General features: G+C 34.5%; 2 protein-coding genes across 2 annotated transcripts; both read right to left on the bottom strand.

Annotated features, from left to right (window-relative positions):
* Window positions 1–429: 429 nt before the first annotated feature.
* Window positions 430–2669, bottom strand: LOC122278195 (calcyclin-binding protein-like). The gene is made up of 5 exons (XM_043088322.1): window positions 2406–2669; window positions 1560–1700; window positions 1105–1344; window positions 957–1016; window positions 430–749 (listed from the first exon to the last, which is right to left on the bottom strand). Exons 1-5 carry the CDS (start codon window positions 2514–2516, stop codon window positions 645–647), a joined length of 657 nt encoding a protein of 218 aa, XP_042944256.1. The 5' UTR covers window positions 2517–2669; the 3' UTR covers window positions 430–644.
* A 12463-nt stretch (window positions 2670–15132) lies between these two features.
* Window positions 15133–17064, bottom strand: LOC122278429. Its single transcript, XM_043088618.1, has 4 exons — window positions 16987–17064; window positions 16569–16756; window positions 16315–16477; window positions 15133–15321 (listed from the first exon to the last, which is right to left on the bottom strand). The coding sequence occupies exons 1-4, from the start codon at window positions 17062–17064 to the stop codon at window positions 15133–15135; spliced, it is 618 nt and encodes a 205-aa protein (XP_042944552.1).
* Between the last annotated feature and the right edge of the window lie 473 nt (window positions 17065–17537).

Raw genomic sequence — 17537 nt, 5'->3', positions numbered from 1 at the left:
GGGATTTTCCTCCTATTCATTTTTCGAATTAAAAAGGTGAATCTTACAAATTGCATCAGATTATAATTATTATTTTTTAATTTACAATAAAGAGATTTAACTTATTTCATCTACCTATATTAATTTTTTTTTTCTTTATAAAATCTTTTTATAAAGATAAAATAAAATACAACCCTGATTGGTCTGGAATTGTTTTGAAGAGGTAAAGATGATGTAAAAACGAACAGAATTATTTTTGTTATTGTGTCCCAGAACAATGTCTCAACTAATTTCAGACAGTTTTCCCGAGTGTGTCTTGAGTAATTTAAGAAAAAATTCTTGGTAGCATACCACTAAATCGAAGGCCAGTACCACTTGGGCCAACCCAACCCGGTTAGAAGGAACAATCTTACAAGCGAGAAGAAAGATTAGAAAGCTGTACAAACAAAATGAAAGAAAGCAAAAGATGATGTAATAGAACTCGTAGCAATGATAGAAAACTATCCAAAACATGTTACCACACATTGAAGACGAGGTTATAGTCCTAGATAATCATCATGAGTAGACCACCAAACCATTGCAAAAACATGTACATGCCAACATCCACTCAGAACACCATCGAGTCATAACTATCAAAACTTCCCTCCATAGTCCATAGTCTAGTCTCAAGGATATCCCTTTAAAGGGTCGGCTGTTTTGCCAGACCTCGCATCAGTCCATGCTTTTGCAATTGTTCGTTTCATTTCATCGTCCCCTTCCTCGTACATATTCTGCAAGTTTCAAATCAATGTACAAGAAAAGAAAATAAGAACCCTACAACAGAAACATTTGGTGCAAATAATATATGTCAGATGTTTCGAGACACAGCTACTGTAAACATGAACTAGACAATTTGGAATACTAATCTTATGCATTTTAAGGATGAAGTGGATGATCATACACATCTGTTGCTATGAACAAAGCTAGGAGGAACTCACTTTCATTAAATCCATGATTCCCGCCATAGGGTCCCGATCTTTATCCAGATTCGGTTTCAACTGTTAGATAAAAGTGCAATTAGTTGACCATGTTCCAAAGGCAAAATATATAATCCAGCTGAAGTACCTCTCACAGCAATCAATTTACCTTGTCCTCTTTAAACTGCAAATCTAACCAGTTCCCTTTTGATGCTTTGAACAATGTGATAATCACCCTTGTAGGCTTAACTAGCACCTTACACTTATCCGGAATAATCTCCTTGTTCAATTTAGCTATGGCACATCTGTAGTTCTTCCCTTGAATGTCATGAAATTTGACATCAATGGACGTTGTCTTAAACTCAGTTTCAATTTTTTCATGCTCAGCTCCCTCAAGGGATACATATATCTGCAGGGTGGCAGAATCAACATTAGAGCAACCAATGTCCTTTAACCGAGAAATTGAAAACGAAAACTCAGAAAAAAAAAAAAAAAACATTTAAATATTATACTTGTTTTGATGCCTTTCAACGCTTTGATGTCTATTTTGCTTCGAGGTTACAGAGAACCTAATATTTAGTAGCTTTATTAAAACCCCTTTCAGAAATAAAAGTCGGTTGTTACCTTGACTTTGTCATTGTCCTGATCCCAGCTGAATGATCCGAGTGTAACATATTTCAAAGCCGGGTCCGAGGACACCTTAGGTGCAGTTAAAATCGGAGTTGGAATTTGCGAGGGAGGCACGGAGACAGCCTCTTTTGACAACTGCAATGGAAGAATAAAGAGCAGGTCAGCGTCCACCAAAGCAAAAAAAATGTCTACCCAAAGATATATGATCTCACTTGAGGGGCCGATTCAGTCAACAGTACAACATCGAGCAGATAGTCGGAACCTTGCAGTACCCATTGCTTTTCAATTTCATCATGGTAAAGTTTCTTTGGTTTTTTTATTTTCTAATATAGATTTGGCTCGATTAACATATATTTAAATGAAAATGTACGAGTATCTGAATGCAAAAGCCGCAGGGAAGGATATGAAAACGGCATAGGCAGCTCGCATATAACAACGAAAAGGGCTTAATGCGCTATCTATCTGATCAAAGCGCATCAGTGCGCTCACTGATTGCCTTCATGTTCAGTAAATTTCGACCAATAAATATTTGAAAAAAGAAATCACTTCCTTAGAAGTTAACTTTACGACTTCCACTGAAAAAAGTATAAATCAAGAAAACGTAGGGAAGCCATAAACGATAGTTCTCTCCAAATCAAATATATATGTGCATACTATAATAAAAGTCGCGTAGTTGTAGTAGAAACAAGAAATTCACTACTTCCAGTAAAAGCAAATCGATTCATTTAAATTCCAAAACACTTACGAAAAGGAAGAAAAAAATCCGGGCATTCTTGAACAACAATCTCATCAAAATGGCAGAAACACTAGGTTCAATAAGAAAGAAGAAAGGAGGAGGACCTTCTGGAGGTTGCGGATCTCGGAGGAGATGAAAGAGACGATGCGAGGCCTCTTGGCGATGCTTTGGAGGTGATGAAGCTCTTCCAAGTCTAGAGCCAATTCGTCCGCCATTTCTTCTATCACACGTTCAACTTTCAAGACTCCGGCCTTTTCAAAGTTCACTTCTGCAGCCTACTGCGAAAGCCTTCCTTTTTGTATGGCCTTTCGAAACAGAGAAGGTTCTGGACTAGTGGAGGGTTTGCTTAAGGGTGAAGATTAATCAGAAATCGAAGCATTTTCAAATTTTAATGAGAGCGTGGCAACATTAGGTTAAAAAGCTATCTGGGTTGGGTAGGTGAAAGGACAGAATCCCTTGGGCCTGTCTTCGGTAACAATGATAATAATAACAGTTCCTAATACAAAAATATCAATGGAACTTGAATATTCTAGATCCGTATAAATTATTTTTATCATTTATTGATTGAATTTATCTATTCATTATAATTCTCATAAATTATACATTATATATTTTTTTTATTTTTTTCTTTTTAAATTAATTGAATTATTCTACTCATTATCTATATATCATATATTTAATAAGAGAAAAAAAATATAATATGTAGAATGATGAATATAATTTTTTTTATTAATTTGTAGTGACAAAAAAAAAAAAAGTAGTAAATTTAAAAAAAAAAATCAATATATAGAAGTAACTCTTCAAAAGTTCAACATTATTGCAAATCTTTCGCGTATTGCAAATGATCTACAAGACTACATTTGATAAATATGTGAGCATAAATTGAGTAGGATATATTGATGAATTTAGAAATTCTATCTATTAATATTAATTCATGAATGAACAAAAATATTAAAAGGTGGAATCTAAATCGTCATCTATATATATTATCATGACATCTTGGGACAAGACAAAAGTGACATATATTAGGATTTCCAAATTACTAAGTAATTGTTCAGATCCAATGATTAAACTAATGGGCTGCCATTTTTTTTTTTTTAATTGTCAATTTTTTGGACTTGCACCTGAGTATTACTCGTACTAAAATATCATCTCAGTCATAGTGATGAGATTCAATCTCATAAACTTATTATATCTATGAACAATAAAGGAGATTTTGGTATCTATGAACAAGCATCTGAACAAAGGTTTAATTTGGATAAAACTTCTGTTCATTTCAGTAGAAATATAAATGAGGATGCAAAGAGATTCATTTTGAGTATAGCTGGAGTAAGGGCTTATAATTCTTCTGAAACTTATCTTAGTTTGCCAGCCATTATAGGTAGATAAAAAAGGAATGCTTTTTGCAACATTTTAGATAGGGTGAGAAGTAGAATTAGCAACTAGAAAATGAAGTTTCTTTCCCAAGTTGGAAGGAGATCATGCTCAAAGCTGTCATTCAATATCTTCCAACTTATTGTATAGGTGTTTTCAGGCTTCCAAGTTTCTTGCTCAAAGATATTAACAAAGTCATGAAGCAGCTTTGGTGGAGTCAAAAGCAATGGGAAGGCAATGTTCACTGGGTTTCATGGAGGCAAATGGGAAAGGCTAAGTTTGTTGGAGGTTTGAGATTTTGAGATTTAGAAAGTTTTAACATGGCTTTACTTGCAACACAAGGTTTCATAATTATTCAAAGACTTGAAGCTCTCGCTAGTAAGATTTTAAAACTAAAATACTTCCCTCATTCTTCCTTCCTTAATGCCAATATTGGAACTAATCCTTCTTATATATGGAGGAGCATTCATGCTGCTAAAAAGTTAATAGAGGAAGGATCCTTAGGAGAGTTGGTAATGGTGCTCACATAAGAATTTGGAAGGATAGATGGCTTCCTCAACCATCTTCCTTTCGAGTTCAAAGTCCAGTTCAAGTATTAGACAGTGAAGCTGTTTTGTTTGACCTTATTGATCCAAAATTTAGGAGTTGGAACACTCCTTTACTTGATTTTGTCTTTAATAGCACTGAAGCAGAAATTGTGAGGAAGATCCCTTTAAGTGTTTTAACTGCCCTGATAGAATTATTTGGAGGTGCTCAAACAATGGTGTGTTCTCTATCAAGAGTGCATACCATTTGCATATGGAGATGATGGAAAGGGAGAGAGGGTAAGGGTCGAGCTCTAATACTAATAAAGGTTTTTGGGTTAAGCTTTGGAAGTTGAACATTCTTAATGCAGCTAAAGTCTTTGTCTGGAGGGCTTGTCTAGAATCATTGCCTACAAAGGATAATCTGATTAAGAGAAAAATTATAGATTCTTCAGCCTGTCCCATTTGTTTGATTAATACAAAAACAATAGTTCATGTCCTGTGGGATTGCCCAGCAGCTAAGGATGTTTGGAGTGATTTCTCAAGGCAAGTTCAAAAAAGTAGTTTCACTAGTTTTGGTTTTATGCAGCTGTTAATCTACATGGATGGAGTATTAGAGTAGGAGTTGTTGGAGAAGTTTATCATAACAGTAAAGAAGATATGGCGAGAAGAAATTCTTTCATTTTTGAAGAAGTTTTCATCCATCTTAAGAAGGTTCTGCAGTAGGCTCAGCAACTATTGACAGAATTCCAAGACAATCAAGTTTTACATCATATTTTCAGAGATCTATCTGTAAGCAGCAACTCGAATTGGATTCCACCACCTACAGATGTTTATAAAGTAAATTGGGATGATGCAATTAGGTAAGAGATTGGTAAAGTTGGCATTGGCATTGTCATAAGGGATTTTGAAGGAAGGGTAGTAGCATCTATAAGTTTACAAAAATTCATGTTTACTAATGCCTTCATAGCAGAATCTCAAGGAGCACTTCAAGCAGTATGGTTTGCAAAAGAAATAGACTTGAGGAAGATCATACTAGAAGGGAATGCACTAAATGTAGTTAACAGCTTAAAATTTATTTCTTCTGAGTCAGGTGTTCTGTTATGGGTTGCTAAGTAGGTTTTGACTCATTTTGATTCTTGGGATATTGTTCATGTCAGGAGGCATGTTAATATGGCTGCACACGTTTTAGACAAGTATGCATGAAGTAGTGATGAGGATGAAGTTAGATTGGAGGATAGTCTTTTGTGTATTATCCCTTTTATTTGATTGATTTATTTCAATAAAGATTACTTTGATTCAAACAAAAAAAAAAAAATCAATTATCATGGGAGATGATACAAAGTCATAAATTCTCAAAACAAGGCAAATTTCCGCCTGATCAAGGCCTTGAAAATTCAAGAAACCATCAATGATATCAACAAATGTACGTCCAAGTCAAATGTTTCAAGGCTAATTATACCCCTTTGATCCAGTGTAATGTTACACTAGCCTTTTGTAGCACTCAAAAATGTTGCAAATACTACATAAAAATGCTGCAATATCTAAATTGCAACGTTTTTATGCTCCTTGCACGTTTGACCCTATGATCCTTTCTTTTTTGATCAATTGCAACGATATCAAAAAAATGTTGCAATTAATATCAATTGTAGCGTTTTTTTTCGTTGCAAAGTATAAAATAGAACGCTGGAAATAAGTTATGAAATTCTCATTAAGATTGCTGTTTTTGAGCAATTTCAACGATTTTAATCATTGCAAAAACTCTCAATAGTTCTGCAAATACCTCATATCAAAAGCAGCGCTTGCTTCCTTCGTTGCAGTCAAAATTTTTTGCAAGGACTAAAATCGCTGCAAAAAATAAAAAGCGTTGTAAATGCGCCATATCAGAAGTAGCACTTGCTTTGTTTGTTGCATTTAACATTTTTTCCAAGGACTAAAATCGTTGCAAAAATCAAAAAGCGCTGCATATACCCAATATCAAAAGCAATGCTTGCTTCTTTTATTGCATTTAACATTTTTTTAAGGACTAAAATCGTTAAAACAGATCAATTGCGATGGGTTTTGACCTATTTGCTGTGACTAAAAAGCGCTGCAAATACTCAATTACAAAATTAAAAAAAGAATTACTACTGAAACATATAGTTTCAGTAATTGTTTTTCACTTATATTAGAATCAAAGTTAGTAGATCAGATAGGATTTAATTCCCTTTACTTAATAATACAAAGGGTACATTGAAAATAACAACAAAGTACTCAAGGATTCTTATCCAAGTCAAATTATAAATTCATTTACATTATAATTTATATAGATGGAGGGATAGCTTAATACATTTCAAAGTATTGCTAAAATTTCTCTAATCATCCAACACATACCATTATTGCACCTATTCTTTGCAAAAATGAATAAGATGTTCTGGCCAAAGCCACCTCCAACTATAACATGCTTGCTGTCCAATAAAGGCCATTCAATTTTCTACATGGAAGATATATGAAGATCATGGGTTAAGAATGTAGAAATGATAGGAATTTACTTAGAAATGGAAGACAACAAGGAAGTACAAAAAATTTGGAATTTTCACCCAACACAAGCATCTCAAAAATACCTTGCTCTCCATCTCAAATTTTTGAAATTCATTCACATTTTACCTCAAGTCAAAAATAAAGTCATCCACCGTCACTTACACACACAGCAGCTGAAACAGATGTAATTAATTACAAGACCTAAATTTGTTTACTTTTTATTAGCTAGCTAGGTTGCTGTTTGGTTTGTTGGAATGTTGATCCATGGGTTCAAACATTGATCTAAAAAGAAAATGCAGCATGGACCTGTATTATTGTCCCTTGGGAAGATGGCTAGATAACTTTCATGATAAGAAAACCCTTCATCAAATTAAGATGATTTTGAGATCTCACCACATACAATCTCAGAAAATTTCGTGGTGTTCATACCCCATTCTAGGTGCTGCTTTGTCCTTTTCACTCTATGTAATTCATTAGTTCAAAAAAGGATGGATGGTCTGTATGTGAAAGCATTTGATCATAAACTACAAAACTTCCCATCAAACAGTCAATCAATCTATTCATCTTCTTCTAGTAAGCAAGATAATTTTGCCATGAGTCTCCTAAATTCTAGCAATTAAGGAAATCTGGTACTATTTTAACTGCTGTAATTCTTTTGTTCTCTACCTTTGGATATCTCTCATTGCATGCCAACTCAATCTATGTACTTCTGATTTAATTAATATCAGAGAAAGAAAAGCTCAATCTATGTAATTCCAATCCTGATTTTCATGGTAATATGTCAAATCATAGAAAACAAGCTGCATCTTTTCATTGTAACATAGCATAACTCTAAAAATAGAAAGTTAAGGCTAAAATAAATCAAAACCCTATAATAGAATAACAAAACACAATTTACCTCATCATGAAGCATGCCAAATGTCTTTCTGTTGAGTTTTACTAAACCAGCTGAAGAAGCTATGTGCATAAGATTTTTCATGAGTAAGTCAGGGTGTATGCACAAGAAGCTGAAATGGTAAACAATGATAAACCCTCAGGTCATTATTTGGAAATAAAATCTGGCACTAGAGACAAAGTTAACAATTTGCAACAATATATGAGCCCAGATTCCTTTCTTGGAATTCAATGACAGCATGGTCATACTTTTAAAAAAAAATTGTGAATAAATCCACATAAAGAAAGGATCTGCACTAGAGACAATTGGTTTCACAATTGTCTTCCTTGGTGTACCACATCTAATTCACAATTGGTTTTCCTAATTTCATACAGATCATCATCATCATCTTGAATACCTATATATACTTCCATTTTAATACCTCGCTTAATTAGATTAACAATAGTTGGACTAAATATCATATTTTCTAATGACAAATTAACTATAAGATTATAAAAACCAACAGGATTTTGCCAAAAAGAAACAAAAAGCAAGGCAATCTAGTGCACTTATAAACAAAATGGAAGTGCATATTTTTCGTACACTACGAAACATTTGGCCTGTACACCATAATCAAATTCTATGATAGGCATATGCTACTCCTAGAAAAAACATTTAATTATGTTACATTTGATGAAGAATAAAAATGACTTTAATAGACACTCAAGCATGGCCAGCTACTTCTCCACTCAATAATACACGTGTATCACGACAAGCAGATCAATAAAGTTTGGGAAACAACAACCAGAAAGATTCTCTAGAAAGCCAACCGAAGCATGTGTATCACCTATTGGAGAATACTTTCCAATCCAACGGTGAAGAACATGTGTACCAAGAAGATACAGACATAACAATTCTTACCTACAAAGGCTAAAATCTGCAACCTCAAGTTTGTTTAGATAAAACATCAAGGATTGGATTCACTAAACATAGACTTTGTTTATCATGGGTACAAACTGTAGGTGACTAATAAAAGAAGGATATTATTTGATAGATTAATATCTATGGTATGTGCATGGTGCTAATGGATGCCTAGATAGAAATAGTGTTACCATTTCAACCATACTTAGACATGACACCTTAAAGCTAAAGCTTATGATATAACCTCTGCATGTGTCACATCCTTTGTGTTTGCTAATAATATATTGTGAGCTATCTTTCCAGTCATGCATAATCTCAAAGTATGAAATCTGGTGTGAATAAACAAGGTGGAAACAGCAGGTGTCTCCAGCATGAGTACCAGGTGTCTAAAACAGAGTGAAAACAATAGGACATGAGTGCCAGGTATGACCTAAACCATCCACCTCCACTCTCCAGCATCTCACTCTAGGTAGAAAAAAAAGCTAGAGAACACACAGTAAAGTACCTAAAAAGGAGATGCTGTGAATTTAAAAATTCCAAATTAAATTGTTTATATACCTTATTACCACACTGCTTGAAACTTTTTCCTTCCATAAAAATTTGTTACAAAAGAGATGGAGCAAATTTGAAATAACTTAATATGGGCCTACAACAAATAACCAACACAGATCTTTACCAATATATATCTCAACTAGAATATAAGCATGACAACAGATACTGAAGCTGAAACCAAAACACCCTTTGAAACACATCCAATAGCATTTAGAAATGAAGGGAAGCTGTGTTCTGAATGGGAAGATGTAACATGAGTGCAAGCATAGGAAAATCATAAAGTCCAGAAATTATGTAGCTTAACTAATGCTTAAATAACACATGAGCCCACATTATCATGTACACAATAAAACCTACAGAATATAAAATTCCCAGAAAAAATTTCAAGGACCCATCAAGATGGCCATAAAGGGGAAGGGAAAAATCATTTCGGCAACAGTTAAGTATTCATAAACAAGGAGGGAAAAAAAAAGCCAATGATTAAAAGAATTGGTAATAAATGATAGAAAAAAAAAGTATAATAGTCGGAAAAGGTTTTTTAGAAAATTAAAAAAAAAAATGCACAAAAACAGTTCCACAAAAAATATAATACACATCCAAATTATATGTTCTTGCTCAAAAAAGCAATTGCACAATTGGGAAGCACAAAACCAGACTTACAAATGATCTAAAAACCAATAACAAGTGTCACCAAGCATGTTACCTATCTAAGTTGTAAAAAAATGATATGTAAGACACCAAGCCAAATAACAAATAATTCATCAAAGGAAATGTTAACAAGAGTATAAATGATTGTATTCATCAAAGAAGAGTAATGACAGATGGGAATAGCAGAGTCTGACACTAAGCATGCATTTAATAGTCCATGTTTTAGTAAAGAACTAGAAGAAACACTTACCACTTGTATATGATGCTGGTGGGAAGAAATTTTTCATTAAAATGGATCAATAGATAAGAAACTGAGGTGGGAAGGAAAGAGGAGGTAGAAAAATTCCTAATTAATTCCTTATGTGCATTCTAGTTTTAATTTTTTTTTTTTAATGGAAATACTCTTACTCCATTTCATTGAACTAAAGAAGGGATACACTGAGGAATTTCCTCCATAGTTACATTAAAGTCAGCATATATATTAAGAGCATCTTTTGCTAACAAGTGGGCTATTGTGTTACCATTTCTCCTTACATGAGAAACACGCCACATTGCAAAAGTTTTGAAACATGTTCTAGTCTCACATATGAACATACAAGCCACATTTTCTAGTTAAGTATGCTTCAAAGCCAAAAAATAGAATATACTTTTCAGACTAGCACTAAAATCTTCCATTTAAAAGGATGAAATGGTCAATACCTTAATTAGTCTTGTCTTCTTGTCAAGCTCATATTTCATCTTACTTTCTTTTTGTGATCTCAACAACTTGTATCATTCCAATTAGTAATACAACAAAGATATACATTAGAAAATGTGCCTAAAGAAAATGAGTTTCAATTTAAAAGTTGAAAATTCTTGCTAGATAAGAGAAAGTATTGAAAACATTAGCCTGTAACACTAGTGTTTTACCCACTGGGATAAAAGGGAACGCTGCTGGATTGGGTTGCATGGGAATGACCATAAAGAAGGTGTAACTACTTTGATAATTCTTATTGGACAAGTGATATTTGCATGCTGGGAAAGAGTTAGAGATTCATAAAGAAAAAGAAATTAGTGCTAAGATGGTGATCTTAACTGCATGCTAGAAATCTCACTTGAACATTCTTTTAGCATGTTACCACCCAAAAAATAAAAATAAAAAGTTAATATCTTCTAGTAGGTCCCCCTTTTAAAAATTGAGGGATGTTTTAGTTGGCATTATTGGATGCGCTACAATCAATGTAGAAAATACAGAAAAAAAATAAGGCAGGCGAAATTCAAGGGCTGAAAATGTTTATTCCCTTCACTAACAAACCACTTCATATTGTAAAGCCAAGTTCAAAAACATATAAAGTTGAAAATATGAGGTGCTCCAGGTCATTGGGACAAAGTTTTATGGAACAGAATTAATACCTTTAAGTTTATATGAACACTGAATATAGTGGGTTTATACATACCAAAATGAATGCTTGTGGTAAATATCATCACAAACAATTCAAACTTGAAATCAATAAAACTATAGGAAATAGCTCATTAATGTAGATGTAAACTTATTTTTCATTACTATGAAATAATGAATGAACAAAATTTCTTCGCTAAGCTTATTCTCAAAATTCTCCTATACTTTCCAACATCTCACATATTTTCACTTTCAAACATACAAAAAAAAGATACCAATATTAATTGAATCATTATTCTCTGCAATAATTTAAAACATTTTTTTAGAAGTCGATTAATTCATAGAAAAATCTTCTGTGGAAGGACTTGGAATTTACCACTGCATTCATCATTATTGATGAATAACAAGTTACATGCGATGCAACAGACAAATGATCTGATGGCTTCATGGTAATACTTTTTAAAACATTTTATTTATTGTAATTTAATGGGTCAAATATTTAAGTGTGAGAATATATTGTCTATTTGTTTAATAAATTTATATATATAATATTCTTGTTCAGAGGGCCAGATCTACGACTACTAATACATAATTCAAAATTAATCATGATCATGCATGATCCTTATCAATACTACTTCCAGTGGTGCATTCACTTCATTTTGTAGAGTCAATTAAACAATATGAAATACAATATTATTAATTATCTTGTAATAAGAATAAAAATGGTCATGAGGATGACACCTGGTCATGCTTGAGAAAAAAATAAACTATATATGATGGTGAGTTTAACACTTTATAAGTCATGAGATCATCATGTGCATGGTTAATTTTAACAGGTTTTTGCATGTTACCTAAAAAAAAAAAAAAAAAGAATGTATGGCCTAGCTAGGAGAAAGATCATCTTTCTAATATAAGTTACATAATGAAAAGTAATGTTTCCAGCTTCAACAAAATATGACACCTAATTATGAAGCTGCATGCATGCATGCATTATATGTGTGTTCCTTAAACACTACAGTGCACCTAATTATTAGCTGCTTTCAATGTTCATACAGTGAAGTTTTAACACAATTCCATGTTTATTAAACTTTTATCTATCTCTCCTCTTTGAATTTGGTGTGATTTAATAATATTAACTTATACTTCATCAGCAAGCATGTCTGAATTATCTGAAGATCAACATAAGGAGCAATGTTCAACAAGTTTAATGCTTATATATCTGTTTTGTATAACTTTCTACAATGAGTCAAATCCTTGGTTTTGTTTTCCTCCTCTCTCTTTTTTTCCCTCTGTCTAAAGCATTGCAATACCGTGGAGCTAAAGTCAAGCTTTGATCTTGGCAATTCTTATATACAAAAGAGAAAAGGTTTCATCTCAACAACAACTCAAATCATAATGCTAGAACTTGATTAATGTTCAATAGAATAATATTTTGAAGAGAGAGAGAGAGAGAGAGAGAGAGAGAGAGAGAGAGAGTAGTAGGTTGATAATGTCAATTTCTCTCATAATATTGACAACGTAGTTTGTTGTTGCAATAGTGTTGTTGACTCTATTCAGTTCCTTTTATGAAAGCAAATCACAATGGTTATTGTATACGATACAATTTTGATCTACCTTATGCACGAAAAGAGTGTTTCCTCTGGAAAAAGAATTTGAAAGTTTCATTTCATTCTTCCTTTTGACTTCAGAATTTTACTGAATTCTTCAGATTTGATATCTTAAAGATAGGATGGAAGAGTGCAGGTATTGTAGACAATAAGAAAAAGAGAGCAGCCAGTGAACACATTGCAAGCATTGCTCTATCAGATCTAGCCAAGTGTTTTGATCTTCCAATCATAGAAGCTTCAAGAAATTTGAAAGTTGGGACTTACAGTTCTTAAGAAGAAATGTAGAGAATTAGGTATTCCTCGTTGGCCACATAGGAAGATCAAATCACTTGATGGTCTCATTCAAGATCTTCAGGTTCTTTCTCTTTTCCATTCCTAATATGTTTACTTTTGCTGCACAATGTTTCATATTATAGTCGTCTTCAAAACATGTTTCAACTCTATATTTATTTCGTAGTTCTGTTGCACCATTCAATGGAGATAGTTCTTGCCTGGTGCACACTCACAACCAAAAAAAAAAAAGCTTTTCCCGGTACATGACCTGACGTTTTCTCCTTCTATTAACTTTGGCTTCTGTCATTAAAATATTTGTACCAGATTTGTAAAATAGAAGGAAAGAAAAAGTATAAAACAAAATAAAGACAGTAGGAATTCAATTGATGCTATGGCAGTAACTATAATAATCAGCCCCCTGAACCAAAATTTCTCACTTTGGTAAATGTTGATGCAAGAATAGCTGTGACGCATTTACATTTATTACATGGCACAGTAATTCTTCTATTCTACACGTATGCACGTTCATGGGCAAGCATGTATCTTAGCTTGTGACTTGTGAGCACACCCACAAACATATCTTTCGTAATATGGTACATGAAGAGTTTATATAGACCTATTGGCAGGAAGATGCAAAATGCCAACAGCAGGAGAATGAGGCAGCTGCCATGGTAGTGGCAAAAAGGAGAAGGATGTTGGAGAGCGAAAAAGAAAATATAGAGAGAACACTTCATGGAGTTGTAGACTGAGTCCAAAAGATTCAGGCAAGATGTTTTCAAGAGAAGGCATAGAGCTAGAGCTCTTAGAAACCATGGCCTATCAATGTCAAACAATCAGTTGATATAAAGAGCATAAGAGCAAGAACTACAAAATCAGTTAATTTGCTGGTGAAGAGAACTGATGTTGAAGGCATAGTGCACATCCAAATTATAGTGTTCTTATTAATAGATTACATAGAAAATTTCTAAAAAAGTGTTCTTCACACATAGGGAAACACCAACAGTGGTGCATAAACAAATTGAGTACTGTCCAATAAGTTAGGGTTTCCGTTACAAGATAGCAATCCGAAATCAATGAACATGAATTTGAGCCTCAGAAATGTAACAAATGGGAAATCATGAGAGCAATGTGGCAAAATACCAGATATATAAATATATATATATATATATATATCTATATATATTTCTAGCAAAACATAAAGAAAAATAGAAGAAAAGAAGATGCGAAACTCATAGGCCGGGGAGTGGCAGAGTTTTCCAATGCGTGCGGGGCGTGGGTTGCGAACAGAGCAAGGGAGAGAGGGAGGGCCTCGGGCTGCTTGGCTAGGCGTGGAGGAGAAGGGGGCTCTGACGGAAGACTGGCGACAACGTCGAGGTGTGAGAGGTGGCGAACGGCGCTCCTAGCGGCAACGATATAGAGAAATCCGAGAGAGAGAGAGAGAGAGAGAGAGAGAGAGAGAGAGAGAGAGAGAGAGAGAGAGAGAGAGAGAGAGAGAGAGAGAGAGAGAGAGAGAGGTGAGGCCAGAATGAGATCGGCATGGGGGACGGGAAAGAGACCCACCTGAGATGACGCCAACAAATGGTGGTGGTGGGCGGAAATGCAGGGAGACGACACGACGACAGAGACACTACAAAAGGGAAATGGTCTTCTGAAAATGGGGCGGTGGAAATCATGCGATTTCGGGGAAGAGAGAACAAAGAGAACTGAGACACAGGAAAGAAAAGGGGGGAAAAATAAAATTAGAAATTTGGTGCCCAGACTAATTCTGTCAATTATTTTAGCGCTGCAACTTTCTTTTGACATATGCAGCGGTCAAAATCATTGCAAATATCATATTTTTCACTGTAAATGTAAATATACAGTAAATTATGAGTTTTTAAGTAAAAACATAATAACGATTTAAAAATCGCTGCAATAGATTATTTTTTGCAATGATTTTTTTTTTTTTTGCTACAATATAAAAATCGCTACAATAAGTCAAATTTCTTGTATTGAACCTAATAAAATTGTTCAGTATAAGCGAGATGGGAAGACTGCACATACCAAAGGAGTAATTGAAAAAAAAGTAGTTTAATTCTGATACTCCGGCATCATTTCGGAAGAGAAAACTAGCTATTTCCAGCAACTGAGACGCTTTCCTTCTGTCTTGATTTGGTGCAATTAGGTCGACAACGACATATTTTGGAGCTGCTTTTGCAACTGTGCTCTCAACCGATAACTAGAAGCCATGCTTTTATCCAAACTCTCTTTCACAGCCATGAGCTCAGACTTTCTCATTTCAGCTGCAGCTATCTCTGAATTGCTAAAGTATTTATTGTTTCCGTGGAGATTGGTGATAGTTGACTGCTGCTGCAAGGTGTGGTTTTAGTTTCCTCAAATAATCCATTAATAACTTGTACAATAGATCAGTGTTAAGATATATTTATTCAAGATCTTCACTATTGTGCCAGTCTTCAGGACTATCTGAAAAGTTCATGGACATGGTGGTAGTTTGTTTCAACATCATCACTTCTTATGGTGCCTAGAGTGACATTATCGAGATCCAAGACGTGAAACCCGTGCTTTTTTTTTTTTGAGGAACAAATGTATAGAAAATATTGAAGCACATGAAACACTTTGGTTATGGAAGCATGATACACGTACAAAGGAAGAGATCATATAGCTATTTATAGGCAAAATAATTGGTGGAACAAGGCTAAGAAAGCCACTTGTTCAAGTCAGCTTTTGAGCCTGGAGTATTTCTAGCCAGAGAGAAGATCAGTTTTCTGAAGAGAGATAAGATAGAGGCAGTGAAGAAGAATTTTGTAGAGAGACTCAGAAGGCGGTGTTGCTTTCTCTCCTTGACTGGTAAGTGCAAGCTTTGAAGGAGCCATGAAAGCAATAATCGTGTGTATATATATATATATGTAAGATGTTAAGTGATCACAAATAGTATAGACAAACAACAATGAGCATACTTCTCAACCAAGAAAAAAAAAAAACCCTAAAAAATTTATTTTCATAAAAACATACAAAGGCTCTTCTATTAAGAATGTTCGATACGATAAATGATATTTACAGTCGTGGTTGTGCAAGTGCCACGTAGTCTCTTTAAAAAAGTGAATTAATATGGGGTCCACATTAAAAAAAAGTTAAATTTTTAATCGTAGATCTCACTTTTTTTCAAAATGATTACACGGCATTTACACACTTTACGACTGTATGTAGCATTACTCATTCGATATTGACACTTTCTTCGCTTCAATTGTATTTATACTCGCATGAATTCACTATCGCTGTATTCCACAATTCGTCCAGGGAGGAATATTCAAGACGATCAGACAAAGTTACCCTAATTATTACCTCTTTTTTGCAATTCTTCAATTCCTCAATACGCATTCGACATTCCACGACGAACTTCTTCACACTTTCATTGAACTCCTTCATCTCACAAATCTTCAATTCGTAAAACTTATCCCTCTCCTTCTCCAACTCCCCAAGCTCCTCTACCTCCCTCCTCAAAATCCTAAACAATCAAACAATATATCTAAAAGAATATCACATTCAGTCCACAAAGATTGCTAGACCACACGAAGACGTTAGCGAATTTTTTTTACCTCAATTGTTGCGAGTCGGTGCAGTATTTGGCATCGAGACTCTCGATCTCGGACTTGAGTGCCGAGATCTTGAAGTTATTTGCCGCTATCTTTTGATCCAACACTAAGCACCTTTGTTCCATGGCCCTGATGTTTGCGTGCTTCCACTCCAAGACCTGAGACTTGTTCGCTTGCCATTCTTTCTCGGCCTGCAAGCATTTTCGTCACAGTAAACAGAAATTGCCTGAATTAGGGATTTCTAGAGAGACATTACGAGGCTTTTCTCTCTGTTCTAGGTTTCGGGGAATATATAGGAAATTGAAGGAACGTGAAAGAAAGATGGCGAGATTCTACAACGTCTTTAGATTTATTTTGTTTTCCGCGATTCTAGGAACCGAAACAGAGGAGAGAAAGATGAAGGTTTGCATTGGCCGGCGACCTGAAGCTGAGAGATACGTTGGTTTCTGCTGTGTTCCATGTGCTCAAGCCGTTCGCGGAATGCAGTGGAAAGCGCCATTGCCGTGCGAGATGCTATGAAAGGCTGAGAGAGAATTTGAAATTTGGGATTTATATATTGACTATACTATAATACTAAGGACCCAAAAACAAAAAGTACGGTAGACTCGAGTATAGTGTAAGCTCAATAACGCGGACAATGGCTATTGGCTGTTATATATAGAAGTAGAGAAATAATAATTTTCACTAAATATAACTATAGTTTATAGCAATTACATGTAGGCAACCCCCAATTCGTTGGTACGAGCTGATATTCCATGGCTCAAGGTCAGAAGTTCGAGTCAGTATATAAGTTGAAACCACTTATAATAGTATAGCTTGACCTTTGAGCTATGTGGATGGACGGACTTTGGACCATTTAGATACTTTAGATGTGTTATGGTGATGAGCTTGCTCTTGGAACAGTAGTTATGGCTCAAACAAAACATTTCACAACGAAGTGAAGCTCCTATGATTACGCCCATAGATGATTGT

Source organism: Carya illinoinensis, chromosome 10, assembly GCF_018687715.1.
Source record: "Carya illinoinensis cultivar Pawnee chromosome 10, C.illinoinensisPawnee_v1, whole genome shotgun sequence".
NCBI classification, from domain to species: Eukaryota; Viridiplantae; Streptophyta; class Magnoliopsida; order Fagales; family Juglandaceae; genus Carya; species Carya illinoinensis.
This window is presented reverse-complemented; position numbering and strand designations above follow the sequence as displayed.